Source organism: Athene noctua, chromosome 5 (assembly GCF_965140245.1).
Source record: "Athene noctua chromosome 5, bAthNoc1.hap1.1, whole genome shotgun sequence".
In the NCBI taxonomy this organism is placed as follows: Eukaryota; Metazoa; Chordata; class Aves; order Strigiformes; family Strigidae; genus Athene; species Athene noctua.
Window position 1 is genome coordinate 53234286 of NC_134041.1, and position 17066 is coordinate 53251351.

Here is a 17066-nt window from a genome sequence, read left to right on the forward strand (position 1 = left end):
ATCACTGTCACTGAACTAAAATGGGCTTCAAGAAAACTGAGTCCTTCCAGTAAAACTACCTGTGAGCAGATCTGAGTCTTCAAAAGACAAGGCACGAGCCAGGTCTCTTACCCAAGTGTGTGCATAGCTCCTGTCTCTGTCTCCACTGACCGACACTCCTCTTTCCTCCTATGCCCAATGGGACGGATATATGGAACTAGGGTGGGGAATATACATGTGTGTGTCGATCCTATCGCCAGTCCCTGACTGCACGCCTAGGAGCAGCCTGCTGCCACAGTGAGGCCAAGCTCCCTTGGGCTGGGCTCACCTCGCTCCCAGGTGAAAGGGATGTTCTCCCCATGGGCTTTCTGCCCCAGGCAATATCCTTCTAAGCAGAGCTGCAGGGACGTGGGTGCCTGTGCACTCCAGCCAGGGTTGCTTCTGTGCTTGCAGGGCCTCCTCCGTAGCCACTGTTGTGATTAACTTCTGATCCCAAGGAGATGTGAATCCCAGTACCATCTCTCCCCGTTTGGCTGGTCCATTTGAAATGATGACAGCTCTTCTGCAAATTACACTCTCTCCAGTGTCAGGCCTGGCTTGCTCATCCTCCCCACTTATCTGCTGGACCTCCCTCATGCTGTCCCCTGGTCTCCTATGAGGAGAAATGGGGACAAGTGGAGTAGAGGAACTGAGAATCAGTGCAGAGTTCAGTGGCATAGAGATAGACAGCAGGAGCCAGGATCCAGTTGCACATTTCACCACACACCTGGATCACATTTTAAGTTGTTTTTTCCCCCTCACAGCTACATTTTGTGCTGCTGCTCCCAGAGATCAGACACTTCCCATTGCTCTCTTGGCAGGTCCTGCCCTGGGGTGCCATGTTCCTGGGCAGGATGCTTGGCCTGGAGGTTGGGGGGGTGTGTCCCCCTCCCCGTCAGCTCTGCAGCCCTGGGTGCTCCCAGCAACCCCCTCCCCAGTGTGGACAGGAGAGAAACTGAAGCGACTCTTTCAGTTCCTGGCAAACAACCTGGAGGCAAAATCCTTCCCCGTCTGCCCCTGCAGCTTAGCTGGGCTGGTGATGAGTCTCTGTCCTGGGCACCCCCTCCTCCAGGCATGTCCCCACCTCTGCACCCCAACTGCCCACTGCTCCATCCCACGGAGACCCCCGCCGGAGGAGAGGGGCTGGGACCGTGTGTCTGTGCGTGTGTGTGTGTGCGTGCACCTGCGTGTCTGCCTGGCTGCGTGTCTGCCCGACTCTGTCTCTCCACCTGCCCATTTCTAACCGCTTCCTTCTGTGTTTCTGCCTGTCCTTGACCGTTCATCTGCGCGTGGATCTGTGCCCGTCTGCTTGTCCCTGGGTCTGTCTCGCTCTGAGCGTCTGTCGCCTCCCTGCGATGTGCTCGTCCCTGTTCGCGTTCCCGTGCGTCCGCCTCTCTCGTGTGTGTGTGTGTGTGCGCGCGCGCGACCTTCTCCATCCCTCCGGGTGTGTCTGTCCGCTGCGTCCGTGTGTCCGTCCGACCCTACCCACATCTGTCCCGCCCCTGCCCCGCCCGCCGCCGCCGCCCTTCAGCACCGCGGCGCTCGGACAGCTCCCGCCGCCTCCTGCCGCGGCGGCCCGGGGGGGCTCCGCGCCCCGCTCCGCGCCCCCTCCCCGCCGGAGCGCCCCGCCCCGCGCCCCGCTCCGCACCGCGCCCCGCCCCGCACCGCCGTTCATAAGCGCCGCCGCCGCCGCCGGTCCTGCTCCGCCGCCATGAGCTACAGCGCGGAGCCGGCCGCCTCCTACCGCCACCTCTTCGCGGAGGCCCCGCGGCGCCCCGAGGGGGCGGCGGGCCGGCGGGCGCGCCCGGGCGCGGAGCCGGGGCGGGAGCGCAGCGCTGAGCCGCGGCGGGCGCGGGCCAGCGAGAAGGAGCAGCTGCGAGGCCTCAACGAGCGCTTCGCCGGCTACATCGAGCGGGTGCGGGCGCTGGAGGAGCGGAACCGGGCGCTGGCGGCCGAGCTGGCGGCGCTGCGGCAGCGCTCGGCCGAGCCGCGCCGGCTGGGGCAGCTGCTGGGCGGGGAGCTGCGGGCCCTGCGCGCCCGCCTGGAGGAGGCGCACGGCGAGCGGGCGCAGGCGGCGCTGGAGCGGGCGCGCCTGGCCGAGGAGACGCAGCGGCTGCGGGCGCGCTGCGAGGAGGAGGCGCGGGGCCGCGCCGAGGCGGAGCGGGCGCTGCGCTCCCGGCAGCAAGCGGCCGAGGGGGCCGCCCGCGCCCGCGCCGACCTGGAGCGGCGGGCGGCGGCGCTGCGGGAGGAGCTGGCGGAGCTGCGCGGCGCCCACGCCCAGCAGCTGGCTCAGCTGGGGGCCGCGCTCCGCGCCGCCGCCCCCCCGGCCCCGGCCTCGGCCCCGGCGGGGCGGCCCGACCTGGCGGCGGCCCTGCGGGAGCTGCGCGCCCAGTACGAGGCGCTGGCGGCCCGCAACCTGCAGGCGGCCGAGGACTGGTACCGCGCCCGCTGCGCCCGCCTCCACGAGCGGGCGGCCCGCAGCCAGGAGGCCGTCCGCGCCAGCCGCCGAGAGGCCGGCGAGTGCCGCCGCCAGCTGCAGGCCCGCCTGGCCGAGATGGAGAGCCTGCGCGGCGCCCACCAGTCCCTGGAGAGGCAGCTGCAGGAGCTGGAGGAGCGGCACAGCGCCGAGGCCGCCGGCCTGCAGGTGAGCCGGGCGGCGCCGGGAAGCGCCCCCCTCCCCTCCCCGCCCAGGGTGCCCGGCACAGGGTGGCTCCGCCCCGGCGCTCGGGGCTCTGCGGTACCGAGCATCCTTCTCCCCTGCAGCCTGCCCCAGCGCTCGGCATCTCCGCCCCAGCGACCTCCCCCAGTCGTGGGGGGCACCGGGCACCTTCTTCTCACGCAGCGGCCCCGCGCCGTGCAGCACCCAGCATCTCCCCGCTGGGCAGCACCGGGCACCTCTGACCCAGCGCTTCCCCCCCCCCCCCCCCCCCCCCCCGCTCCTGTGCAGCGCTGAGCGTCTCCACTGCCCGCAAAATCCTGCAGCGCATCCTCCGCAGCAGCCCCTCCCGCAGTTCTGTGCAGCGCTGGGCACCCCGGCCCAATATGGTGCCCCCCCTCCCGCACCGTGCAGCACCCAGCGCCCCCGCTGTGCTGTACCGCATGCAACAACCCCCCTCCCCCGCCTCCAGCCATCACCACTCTACAGCACCAGCCAACCCCCTCTTGCCTTCTGCAGTGCCCCCGCAGCACCGTGCAGTGCCAGGCATCCCTGCCGCCTTCCTCCCGCCCCGGCGTAGGGCCTCTCTGCCCTGCACAACAGATCCTGCCTCACCAAGGCGTTTCCTGCTGCCTTCACCCTTTATCCATAGGCAGGTTTCAGGGGGGACAAGCAGGGCCAGGACGCTCCCTCCAACACCCCCATCCCACAGGGGACAAAGGTCTCCCTGCATATGGGACCATCACCCCATCCCTGCCCTGTCCCTTAAGGGTCAGCTCCAAAATTGCCCACACATTCTCTATCATTGTAGGTAATTCCTCGAAGCCGTCTGCCCAGGCTTGGCCCCTCGCCCTGTGGCCTGGCTCTTGGCACCTGCACTGCAGATATTGGAGCTCTGCAAACGTTAAGGCTGAATTTGCAGCCAGGTCCCAGCATCTCTTATGTCTGTCACATGGGGCTCTGACACTGAGTGCTCCACATCTCTTATTCCATTACTGCAGTATTACCACACTTTTTTGCTACAGGGAAACATTCATGATTTATAGTAAAGCAAATGTGAGATTGTTCTATTACATGGCTATTAAATGATCTGTGGTCTCTAAATCAAGCCGTTTCCTTCTAACTACTGAAACATCTGCCTTATGTCATACCTGGAGGACATGGTTATTTCACACCTAAGTAATACCTTGTAATTTTCAAGGCCAATTTTTGCCAGGCTCTCTAACATTTGTGACTGTAGCTCCAAGCTGCTTGCAAACTTTCGGAATAGTTGAGGTATTCTTCAACAAATATTGTGGAAATAGGCAATATACAATATTTCCTGCAGTGGGTGAAAGGATTACACACAGTAATCTTCTTAAATAGCCCTGATGCTGTGTGAAAAGGGGGATTCCAGGAACAGCCTTTCAATTGGGGGGAGGGGAGAAGCGACTGGATTAAACACCACCATAATTGAAATTGCTTTAGCGACCGCACAGCAGTGTTTTCCTACATGACCCTCCGGGTCTGCTTTAACTGTCATAATACTTAGGAGTCTTTTGATCAATGTGCATGTGTAGCAGTTGAATAATTTCTCTGGCTGCAATCAGTGAAAAAGGATGGAAGTCTGTCTTCAAAGAGAGTATTCCTATTGTTTGAGCTTTTAAAATGTTCCTATAGACTGGTAAAGCAGGGACATGTCTTTATATTTGTGGGCTATCTAGTCAAATCTGAACCAATATGCGAGAGCTTTCTGTTAGGGGAAAGGTTTGCAGTGGTGTGGTGTGGTGAGGTGAGAGGGTCTTATTCAACCAGCAGGTAGAGCTGGGGTGTGGAAGAGAGTTACAGACAGGGTAACAGGGATAACCCATTTTTAAAGAGTGTTTTGTTTATGTGGACTGCAGGCAGAGGGAAGGGGGCTGAAGGCATGGAGGGTCAGAGCAGCAAGGGTAGGGCTGTCCCTGGGTAGTCACCCGAGTCCCTCCCTCCCTCCTGTCATGGCTCGGTTCTCATTGGAGCAGAGGTTTTAATCTGTTCTGCAGTGGCATCTGTGCACATCCTGGGGCTTTTCACTTGGTGCCCCAATGGTCTTCTTGAACCCTTTTCCATTGCCCAGTCCCACCTCAGAGGCACAGCTCCATGCACCTCTCTTGCTGCAGGAGATGGTCAGGGCAGCACAGGTCATGGCAGAGGTCCTGAGAATGGCCTGTAAATGTCCTGCAAGGCGGGATTTGTCCAGCTAACTTGACTGTGAGATGCCCCCTGACACATTCAGGATGATCTGGCACTGCTTCTCCAACGGTCTCTGCTCAGACTGGGCTCGCTGCATCAGGCTCACCACAGCTCCCTGCTCCTTGGGCAGCTCCACATTTCGTGGCTGTCTCTGCACTGTGTACAAGGAAGGTTACACAGGACATGAAGGAGGGAACAGAATGAGGACAGGGACAAGATGGGGTTGAGGTTAGGGAGAGGATGAGGACAGGGAGAGGATGGGGATGATGTGGCAGGGCAAAGCTTGTTCTCTGGGAGAGGAGCTGAAAGCAATTGCAAAGGCCTGGCTGTGGGATGGCGTGCAGGAGAGCTGACGTTGGCAGTGGCCATTGCAGGGCTTTGCAGGCAGGGCTGCACTGTCACTTAAATGCAAACTGCTTACTCATTCCTGCTTGAAATCACACTCCTCCAGTGGCACAGTGGGGCGGCCGGCAGTTGGAAATCATCTGATTGGGAATATCCCTGTAGGAGTGGGTTTCACTGCTTCAGGCTGCTGCTTAGATATTTAGATGCATGTAGGAGAAAACCAGGCTGCTTCTTTTCTGACAAAAAAAAAAAAATTAAAAAAAAAAATTAGGCCCCTTTGTTAGCAGGAGATCTGCCTTGGATGCCTCCACATTACAGGTAGAACTGGATGTGGCAGCCATGGCAGCGTAAAGCTATGGGATGAATGCTAGCAGGATGTCCTCATCTAGCTGAGCACCGTGGCTCTGGCAGAGCAGGCCCCTGACTCTGTAATGCCCCCAAATCCCTGCGTTCAGAGCACCCCAGCCTGGGGCTCTGAGGCATTTTCCAGGGAAGATGTCAGACTTACCCTCCCAGAGCCAGCTCTTCTCTCCTGCCCTGGCAGCACCACCTCTCCTTCCACCACCCAGACATGTGTCCCAGCCCTTCTTAAGCCCCCAGACGCAGACTTCAGCCCTTCTCCAGGCACTCTCTCCAGCCGTGGGCTGCTGCAGTGCTGGGTGCTCTTGCTTGTTCTGTTGAGCCACCACCCCTGCTTTGGTGATGTTCAAGCCCAAAACTTCCTGTCCCTCCCCAGCAGCTCTTCCCTCTGTGGCAGCCTGCCTTATCCCCTACAGGACTGGGGGCTCCACCACAGTGTGCTATTTGCAACCCCCAATCTCATAGACCCTGCTGCAGATGGAAACTATATAAATCCATCACTGTTTAAAGCCTCCCCTCACCATGCACACACACAAGCCATGCCCGGTGCTCTGCCTGCTTCTTCATCCCTGTTAGCATGAGATTTCATAGTCCCAAACTCCCAGTGGGATGTGCCATTGTGGACCAACTGCCCATTGCAGCTTCCCTGTGCCTGCAATGGGCAGAGCAGGAAACCTGTGGGAGAGGTCCCTGCTATGAAACACAGTGCCCTTGCCTTTGCAGGACACCATCGGGCAGCTGGAGGACGACCTGCGAAACACCAAAAACGAGATGGCTCGGCACTTGAGGGAGTACCAAGACCTGCTTAACATCAAGATGGCCCTTGATATCGAGATAGCTGCCTACAGGTAAGACTGCTTTGACCCTGCTCTGCCTGGCCACCTCCCAAGCCCAATCTCCTGACCCCATGAGGCTGTAAAGATATTTTCAAGGACCTGGAAAATATCTGGGTACACACTCAAGGAGTAACACCATTGTGTTGCTCATCTTTCCTGCCTGGACCTGCTGTGCTCCTGTCTGGGGAGCAGCCATAGCTCCACGTCATGCCTCAATCTAGCTGCTGTGAACAGATCCCCAGCTGCGCCAGAAGCTGTGGTTTTTAGTGGGTACAGGTGGGGTTGGAAACTTGTCTCGCTTGCGAAGGCAAAGTCGATGCAAAAGGCAGAGTCCCTCTGGTTCAGGGTTTTATTTTCCTGGTGTTTCTGGAGAGGGGGGAAGGAGCTTGTCTCATGTACCCCATATTGCGAGTGCTCCAAAAACAATTGACCAAAGCATGTGATTTTGAACCAGTTTCATGGTGCAGTTGACGTGCGCCTGTCCACCACAGGCTGGGGTGGTGGCCTGGAGCACTGGGACTTGCTCACAGGTCACAGAATGCCCTCAAACTTTGCAGATGTTTCATGTGAAATGTCCCTAGACTAACCTCTTCCCTTGTGATGTGCTTGCAGGAAGCTGCTGGAGGGAGAGGAGACCCTCTTCAGCACAGGAAGCGTCGGCCTTTCAGCGCTCAATCCTCTCCCCAACCCTACTTACTCCCTCCAGCCAAAAGGCTTTAGTTCCTCTACTCTGTCTTTCAAGGAGGAGGAACAAGGAAAGGTTATTAAAGTGACCTCTAAAATATCATCCAGCAGGGCTGAGATGTTTGAGGGGACCATAACCTCTGCCAAGAAAAGAGGGAGATTAAACTTGCATGAAGGATTTGTTGTGAATGCAAAAATGTAACTGTCAGGACCCTGCCCATTTTGCATTTGAGGGGGAACAGTCTCCACTCGGCCTCTAAATTGCCCTCTGGGCACAAAGCCACACTGGGCTCGTGGGAAGCCCCCCTTGGAAACACATAACCCCCCAGGGACACTGACTGGGGCCGGCTTCCTCGCGGGTGCTGCCCTGCAGAGGCCGAGCTTGGCACATTGCTCCCTTTTAAATGGGGTGCAGGCACAAGCAGGTAGCTAGATGCATGTTGGTCGTTGTTGAGGTGGCACAGTGGACTCGTAGCACCCACCATCCCTCCCTCCCTCCTCCGCTGTGGGTGAGGGGGAGCCAGCTGGGACTGCTGCTCAGGTGGCTCTCCAGGGAGGGGGTGGGGTGGGGCAAGGGAAACAACATGTTTACTATAACTAGTTTAAAGGCTACAGACCTTCATCTACTATCTAAATCCATGTATAGCTTAACTCTTACACACTCCTCAAGCCGTAGCCATCCACTTTTAATCCCAGAAGCACAGAAATAGCCATACTGGACTGTAACCACACCTGACATCTGGTCTATGAGCCATGTATGTTTTAAACTATAAGGAATGTTAATTTTTTTTGTCCTGACAACTCTGTCTGGTTTTTGGCAGTGTTAGTCCAGCCAGGCACACAGGGTTTGCTAGCAGCAGGTGCAGAGCAGGGATCTGATGCATCAGAGGCTGCGGGGCATAGCACCTCATCTGGTGTTGCTGGCTCCAAAATATCGGGGTCCGCGGGGCCCCCTGTTTGGCTGCACAGTTGCCAGATGAAAACCCTGCGCTTACATTAGCATCGTGCCCAGCCGGCCATGGGAAGCTGCAGAACTCCCAAACACCAGCCCGCAAAGCATTGTTGTCTCCGCTCTAACTGTTCCAACGTGTGCCAAATTTGATATAGGATTTACAACCATAGGTTTCCTTCAATGCCTTAAAATTGCCAGCAATCGCTTTTGCAAGAGCCGGAAACTCTGCGTGTGCGTGTGTCGCGTGTCAGTGCCCTGGCAAGGTTATCATCGTGGGACCTTACTGCCCTCATGGTGGTGCCAGAGTGGTTTCTGGAACCAGCAAATTGTTTGCTCACACTCTTTCTTCTATTGTAAGGCACAAGTTATTAATTAAAAAGAGAGAAATAGTTATGTGGATCAAACTGAGCTGTTTTGTCATCTTTGTTGCTGCTTCAACTCAGGAACATGCCTCGGTGTCTGGCCTGCAGCCAATTTGGTCCCCAGCAGTCCCTCTGGTCTCCTGCAAAGAGCCTGGTGTTGGGGTGCAGCTGCTGAACTCTGCTGTTGGGGCTGCAAGGCAAGAGTGGTCCCACCGATGGCAGTGGGGCATGTCTGGGTCTCACCCCCAGGTGCCTGGCACGGTGGCCCTGCTTTGTAGAAGAGTTCATGGCTGGCTGGCCAAGGGAACAAGGTCTCTCATGGCTGAGCCTCCCTCATTTGACCAGAAAACAGACTCAGGCTTTGATTTGCATCCCACCCGACAGTTTGGTCCCAATATAGCTGCCATTTCTCCTCCCCCCTGCCTGCATGCTCAGGGGTTAAAAATAGCCTCTTTGCCTTCACAAGTGAAGATAAAGAGATTTACGCAATTGCTGATGGAAGACGGGAGGGTGCACCCACCTCCCAAGTAACTCCAGTAGTCAGTGCCCGCAGAGCCAGCGTGACCAGCGCTGCTTTACACTCGGAAGGTGCCCACCCTCTGCCTGAGATGTGCCTGTAGAAGGGTACTCAGGAGGGCAGCGGGGCATGGAAAGAGCATGGGCAGGCTACCCCCTGGGTGGCCCCACCAGCAGCACATGTCCTACTGCCTTGTCATACCACACCATGGCAATCTGCCCCAGAGCCCCAGGGACATGGTGTGAGTGTCACAGGCTGCTCCACTAGTGCTGCAGGCCAGGAGCAGCGCGGCCACTTCCCTTGACCCTGCCATACCGATAACCTCGGGGACGATGCCCTGGCAAGGCCGCTCACCGTGGGGTGACGCAGCCCCAGGGAGGGCAAAGCAAAGGGCAACTTTCAGAGGCAGGGGAGGGGGCTCAGGGCATGGCTAGGGCAGCACATCCCACCAGCAGCCCCCAGCAAAACAGCACAGAGCAACTTGGAGTGCTCAGGCAGAGCTTGGGGGAGCCAGCACCTGCAGAGTTAAGCCCAGGGCACTGGCATATAAAGCAAGGACCAACCTCCAAATATCTGGCTCAGCTGTCAGTTAGGAAGTGCAAACACAGAGCTTTTCTCATAAACCACAGGGGGAATAAAAGGCAGATGTGACTGTGCAGCTAATATAATAAATCTGAACTTCAGATACCCTCCAGTTGTGCTTTCTGTCCCTTGAGTATTAAGCAGCCTGACCTGTCCTTTATTCCCAGCACAAGGCCCTGTCAGGATTCCTGCTTGCTCAGCTGGCTGGATGTTAGCAACAAAGCTGGGAATTTTACTTTGGTGATATCAGTGTGGAGGAGCTGCAGTCGTGGAGGGCAAAGAAGCCAGGGGAGGACGAGGTGCTGTTTTGGAAAATGGCTGCTTTGCAAGGGCTGGCTCCAGAGATTTCCGGCATTTTTGGAGCCCTGCAGCATTTTGGTGCTGTCTCATGGTGTTAAGTTCCAAAGGTAATAGGGGGGGCAAGCAGGCAGGGAAAGAAGCTGCTCATTTAGGATACACCAGAAAGGATCAGGCTGGATTTTAGATTACATTACGGTTTTGACATCCCCTCTGCTGGGCAATGTCCCTGTGATCTTACAGGATCTCAGCTGCCAAGCTTTAATTACCCTGGTAGCAACCTCACAAACGCTCTCCCAGGACTGAGGGTGAGTGAGAGCCCTTGCAGGATGGGGACACATTGCTTTCCTGAAGGACAGAGCCCAACCACAGGTGCTGTGCAGCAAGGGAGGAGCTCCCAAGGGAGGAGCTCCCAAGGGAGGAGCTCCCAAGGGAGGAGCTCCCAAGGGAGGAGCTCCCAAGGCTGCCACCAGATCTGCAGCTTCCCAGCTACACCTGTCCAGCTTCTGGCCTCAATACCTGTGCTGTGGGAACCTGGCATCCCTGTGCAGATGCAGCCCCTGGGGACAGGTTGCTCTGGGCATTTCCCATGATTCAGCCTGTTTTGGCTGCAGAATCAGAGAAGGGACTGCTTAATGCCCAACTAAGGCACACTGACCCCATCTGCTTAACTTCTGTGGGCCCCAGGGTGGCTGCTGCCATTGGGTGAGAAGGCCGACCTCATCACTGAACACGTAATGTATGGCCTCTTCTTACCTTAAGTGAGGCCCATGCCCACACTCTCCTCAACTCTAGAACAATAATGACAACAGAGAGGGACAGGCCCAGCTTAGCACATTACCAACACTGGCCTCTGGCTATCTCCACCCAGGGCCTCTCTTTCTATCACTATCTTCTTCAGGGTGACTCCTTTCATTTGCCTGCTTATACGCAACAGAAGGTGTCTATAGTGGAGCACTAAGCTGGAGCAGGGCAATAAATCCTCCTTTGTGGTCTCATCTTTCTTACTGGGTTAAACACCAAGGCTGCCAGAGGAAAGGAGTGAGTCACATTGCAGATGCTTAAAGATTTATACCTCTGCAGAACCTCAACCTCTCAGATAAAAGGCACCTGCAGATACAGACTGCACCATCCACTCGGGACAAAGAAGAGTGTGGCCATTTCTCCATGATACTGTGTTGCCTTCATCTTTACGCTGGAGGAAACTCCAGCCTCCACACAGGGGTGCAAACTCCTACCACAGGACTGGCTGGTTGTTTTTTTTCCCTGGATGGAGATGCTGGCCCATGCAGCTGTGCTTTGGGGCTGCCTGGCTCTGCTCGTTTCGTTGTCATGTAGGTGAGATGGGACAGTCTCTGCAGCCTGGGATGCTGGCTGCAGCGGGCCTATGTCATGCTCCTGCTGCTCCAGGGACAGAAGAGCTTTGTTCCAATCATGATCCTTCAGCTCCACTGGAGGTTCCTGCAACAATTGTCCTGAGATGTACAGCTCCTTAAAAAGAGAGAAAGTCGCTGCACACAGAGAAGTTTTGCTAATGACACTCGTCCAGATGCTGGAATTCATTAGAGTAAGCCAAAGAAAAAGCAGACAAATCAGAAACATCCTCAACATTATCCTTTGGCAGGAATGCAAACATCTCTTTTTCCAGACTGAGGAAGAACCCTGTCATTCAACAAGAAACAAGCAATAGGCAATTCAGAGCCGTCTCTTCCAGCACCTGTGGCTGGATCCATTGAGCTCTCTCCATGCCAGCTCTCAGCACAAGACACCTCCTCAAGGGGAAGAGCTTCTTCCCCCAGTGAGTGACCCACTGTCATGATTTAACCCCAGCTGGCACCTAAACCCCACCCAGCTGCTCGCTCACTCCCCCCTGGAAGGCTGGGGGAGAGAATAATAGTGAGAAAACTTGTGAGTCGAGATAGGGTTTAATAGGTAAATTAAAAGTCGTGTGCAAACAAAGCAAAATAAGGAACTAATTCACCACTTTCCATTGGCAGGCAGGTGTTCAGCCATCTCCAGGACAGCCAGGCTCCATCATGTGTAATGTTTACTTGGGAGGACAAATGCCATCACTCCAAACATCCCCCCTTTCTTTCTCCTCCCCCCAGCTTCATATGCTGAGCACGATGCCATATGGTCTGGGATACCACTTTGGTCAGTTGGGGTCAGCTGTCTCAGCTGTCCCCTCTCACAACTCCTTGTGCACCCCCCAGCCTACTTGCTGGTGGGGTGGGGTGAGGAGCAGAAAAGGCCTTGACTCTGTATAAGTGCTGCTTAGCAATAACCAAAACACCCCGGTATTATCAACACTGTTTTCAGCACAAATCCAAAACACAGCCCCATACTAGCTGCTATGAAGAGCATGAACTCTATCCCAGCCAAAACCAGCACACCCACACAGAGCCCAACGCCAGCGGCTGAGCAGATGCATCTGAATGATCAGTGGGGTCTGACACTTTAAAGCAAATTTTCTATCAAAATATCATAAGCAATGCCAGCTCATTCATACAAGTCTTCGCAGGCATATGGAGCAAAGATCACTTGGCAAATGCAGCATAACACACAAACAGGGCACTGCTTTGGAGGCGGTGGGGGAACACTCATTGACCCTCAGCAGATTCCAGCTGAACCAAAAGGGCTGCAGAGAGCTGGGGTCTACAATTACGGTGATATGGGGGGATGCACTCCTGCAGCTTGTGCAGGGGTCTTTCTCCAAAACCGAGCTAAACCTGAGAGGAACCTGCAACTCTGCGATAAATTATTATATCCTGTCAAAGCAAGTTGTACTGCAAAGACACTGTGCTGCCCAGAACAGACTGCTCTGTTGGAGCTCAGCTCTGTCCACCATCACACAAAGAAGGAACAGTGTTCACACTAAAGACATACCTGCTTAGGTGGATAGGAAATACCCAGAAAAGTTCAGAGCACAATTCCAGAGGCCCAAGCACACATCCACTTGCAGCTCATACTTGGGAGCAAAGCTCTTGGGGTGCTGTGAGCATCAGCTCTGACCCAACAGAGGCAGCAGAGTCTGTTCCTACTGCAGCAGGGCCAGCTCAGCTCCCCTGCCTTTGTGGAGAGGGGCAGCAGATGGCTGTCTGCATCCCAGAGAGCACAAACAGGAGCTCCTGGCTGCCCTATGCCCAGAGCAGCCTTGTAAACTGACACACATGTAGTCATCCTCCGAGATGGCCTACACGCACAGACCTGAGCAGGGTCCCTAAGAACAAGCTGTTTGGAGATATCATTTGCAAAAGCTGAGGTCAGACTGAAAAACCCAGTTTGAACTGAGGCTTAGAACATAATTAAGTAAATTTTCAATAGAAATGCAGAAAACCCCCAAGCCCAAAATACAAGGCACCTCATTAGCAAATTCCTAGATTAGCAAAGAGGCCCAAGAGCTCTATGAATAAGAATGCCTGGCAATGCTTGAAGACAAAATGTTTCAGCAAGCAAAAATATTCAGGCTACATTCTTAAGGAAGTAAGGATTATAGGATCATACTGTGACTGAATGTCCCCTTTACCCCCTGAACTCTTCCACAGTCATTTTTTTATGCTTATCAGCTTAAGTTCAGCCACATTTGAGAGTGCTGAAGGTCTCAAAGATACCAAATTCCTCCAAGTTTCACACAAGCAGGTGCATAAGTAAAATACACTCATTGACTGAAAAGTTGAGCTTCCCTTACTAGACACCAAAAAACCCATTCAGAGAACGGAGGTTCTGAATGCCTCAACATCAAGACAAGCTTCATTGTGAGCTCATTTGCAACCAGAAGACAAAGCAAAAAAACCACCCAAACCACCCCAGGGTGAAACAAGCTTGGGGTTTTTTAAACTGTTTACCAACTGCTGAATCCTTTTGGTTGAACTTCTCCATAGGTAACTAAGCAATCCACTCGCAGCTGGAACAACCTGCAACACAACAAATTCAACCCAGATGTTTATTTCAACAAGTAAAGTCTTCAAAAGAAACACACTTGGTTGCTTTGGTAACAGGTACTGTTACCAGTCCTGTTATATGCGCATTCACAAAGGTGATCTCAATAGTAATCTGTTAATTGCCTGCCTTCATATATGGAGCAGTAGTGTGGAGTTTACACACACAGCATGTTACAGAAATTACTGCTCTAGGTGGACAGAGCTAAGAACTCAGCTCAGGTCATACAGTAAGTCAAGGACAGAGCTGGAAAAAAGAGTGCAGGCACCCGCTGCCTTCAGCTTACCTGCTCACACAGAGGAAGACCACCACCACTCCTGTGCTCTATGTGGTGGCACACAAATAATCTGCTATTTTATTGCCAGCAATAGGTGAAATGTTTTCCCATGACTTGTGAGGAAGAAAAAGGAGATTGCAGGTTCTTGTGAAGGGCGTTGGACTTCTCACGAGTTCCAACTTTGCAGTCCCAGGTATATGCAAGGAAGGACACACCGGTCCATCATTTAACAAACACTTCTGTCACCACAAGCTACAGAAAAGCATGCTGCGAGCAGGGTGGTCTGAGCACATCGTGGTGTCTTGGAATGACAGGCTGCCTCCCAGCACCACATAAAAAGGGCTCCAAAGCAGCTCTCCCTGGAACACAATATTTTTCTCAATCTTTGCCAAGTTCCCACCACCCACTTTTCTACTGTTAATGTTTCCCTTAGAAGAAAACAGACATTTTTAAGATTTCATTTCCAAACAGACTATTTTACCACACAACTAGAAAATACACTCTCCTTTTCACTTTGGGAAATCCCTCTTTTGCAGAGCACTGCTGCTCTGACACAAATATATTGTTGTTATACTAAATCAAAACCCAGTACAGATGGCAATACAGCTCCAGCAAGCATTCTGCAGCTGCAGAGCAGCAAATCAATATTGCATTTCACCCCAAATGGGACTACTATTTCTCTCAAAAACAGTAAAATTTGACCTGTTCAGTGATTAAACCTGTACCTATAGCAACTTTTCAAAACCTCAGCAAATGTAAATATCTGTCGGCTCATTCAGCAAGGGTCTCTTAAAGATGACATGAATAAAATTGAACTTATGATCACCTTGCTGCTTCTCTTTGTACTGAGCTAGTTCAGGTTACAGAAAAAAAGGAGGTAGAAAAAACAAAAAGCAAAAGTGACAAGAATATGCCATTTGCAGCATCTCAGCAAGTACCTATCACAGCAGAACAATTATATTTTAAAGTATCTAAACATTCTGGCTGGCACCTGGTGCACTCTATTGAGCACATAGCATATTAGAAGATTTATGGACAACATGATCATCTTCCTTTAAAAGAAAGAGGTGTAATACATAAAAAAACTCCTATGTCCTATAGGCTCTTTCCTAACTGCTGGAGTGAATCCTCCCTTCCCCCATTTGTATGGAGAACAAATTTCATAATAATGATACTCCACACTAAAGAGAAGTGAAAACAGAAATGCCAGGGATGTAATTTTAATTTGTTAGCGACTGTTAGCATGCATTAACATAAATCACTGCACAGAAATGCCTGATGATTCCCTGAAAAGAAATTCAACACAGACTAGTATTAGACAAGCTTGAATGATTTTTCAATAAAACTCATTAGTTGTTTCACATCTATGGAAATAAGTGTAAAGGGTTCTCCTGGCTCATCTGTGCCACAGTCTGGTGGCAATGCAGATCAAGGCTGTTCAGAATGCAGCATCGGTGTTCAGAACACAAATGAGTTACACGTTGCCATCACAGTGCCCCTCCATTTAGAGGGCTCAGCTGTACATTTCGCTAGTCTCTTGAAGCTTATCTTCTTATTACACTAAATTTGTATGAAACAAAAAGAAAACAGGCATAATATAACCAACATAACTCGGTGCTCATGACTTGATTGTAGCTTGATTCTGCAGTTATAAGGACTCCTGACACTAGGGCTCACTGTCTCCTCTTGCTGGAAATTAGCAGATCTGTAGAGTAATTCACAATTATGCTGCAGTAGAAGTAGTATTTAATGAAAATCTGTGTTAATCATGACACTGCTAAGTAGATAACCAGAAAATAAAACCAGAATTATTTCCAGTGATGAAACACAGTGCCTGTATAATGAATGAGTCCAAGCACACCTTCCCTCACTTCTGGAGCACGAAGCTGGCTCATCTCCTATGAAGGCAGAGATGCCATCTTATAGACAGCCTGTTGTTACAGAAGCTCTTCTATCATCAGAACCAAAAGTGACTGTAGGAAAGCCAAGGTTAAAAGGAGACCAACAGAAATAAAACAGCAGGAGAGTTCAAAGAAGATTGGCACATTTTAAAGCAAGCAGACTGATTATATTTACACAGGAAACCACACAGCTCACAGATGAGCCTTGGCAATAGCCAAAGGTCACCCCTGCTGCAGGCTGATGTGCCCCAGGGGGGACTGCATGCGCTGGAGAGTGGGTAGAACGTCAGTGCCTTCAGGGGATGCTTTAAGCTGAAAGAAAGCAGGATGTTCTGCCAGGAAAACTAAGCTAAGAATATGCTTTCTGAAGGCAGGTGAGGAAGAAATAAAGAGACAAGCGGACTAATGGGAAATAAGCGGTCACTAAGCATTCATACCAAAATATCGCAGGCAAGAGATCTTCAATCATCCTCATTAAGCCACTGAAAGAATTCGGAAGCCTTGGCCTCCTACATTTTAGCTCGCATGTGGTTTACCCTACAGAAAAACTCTCTTTAAAGAGACATCCAGAAGCAATTTTAAAAAAAAAAAACAAACAAACAGAAACTGGCACTGACATCAGAGCCAGTGGCAGTATAGTCATACTGAGGCGATGCAAACCAGCAGTATCCTAGAATGACATTAATTTGAATTAACTATCAACTTCTATATAGCTCTTCAACTTTGCAGATAAATCCATCCGTAGATATGAAGTTCAAGCCTGGATTAGGGGAGAACTTGCAATGTAAAATGTAACTATACTGCTAACCTTTTTTTTTTTTCTTAAGGATAGAGTTACTCATAGAAGACAAAATAAGTGATAGGGACCCAGGAAGTGGCAGTATGAAGTATGAGCCAGATACCTTGCATAAAGCCAGGACGATAAGAATGGCAAAGAAAGATCAAGGTGACTTAATAACAACCACCATAAACACGAATGAAAGTAATCTAGAGGCTGGTTTGACAGAAAGATGTACATATTGGCAAAATAAGGGGTCCTGTAACTACATCAGATTATTTCTCCTGTATCTGTGTTGAAAAATCTTTACTGAGCTATTTCTCACTGAAATTGTCATTGAAAGGAGATTCA

The 17066-nt window shown here is 52.4% G+C and overlaps 1 protein-coding gene across 1 annotated transcript; it reads left to right on the forward strand.

Annotated features, from left to right (window-relative positions):
• The first annotated feature begins 1702 nt into the window (after nt 1-1702).
• Nucleotides 1703-8466, forward strand: INA (internexin neuronal intermediate filament protein alpha). Its single transcript, XM_074907652.1, has 3 exons — nt 1703-2662; nt 6314-6438; nt 7039-8466. Exons 1-3 carry the CDS (start codon nt 1730-1732, stop codon nt 7310-7312), a joined length of 1332 nt encoding a protein of 443 aa, XP_074763753.1. The 5' UTR covers nt 1703-1729; the 3' UTR covers nt 7313-8466.
• The last annotated feature ends 8600 nt before the right edge of the window (nt 8467-17066 follow it).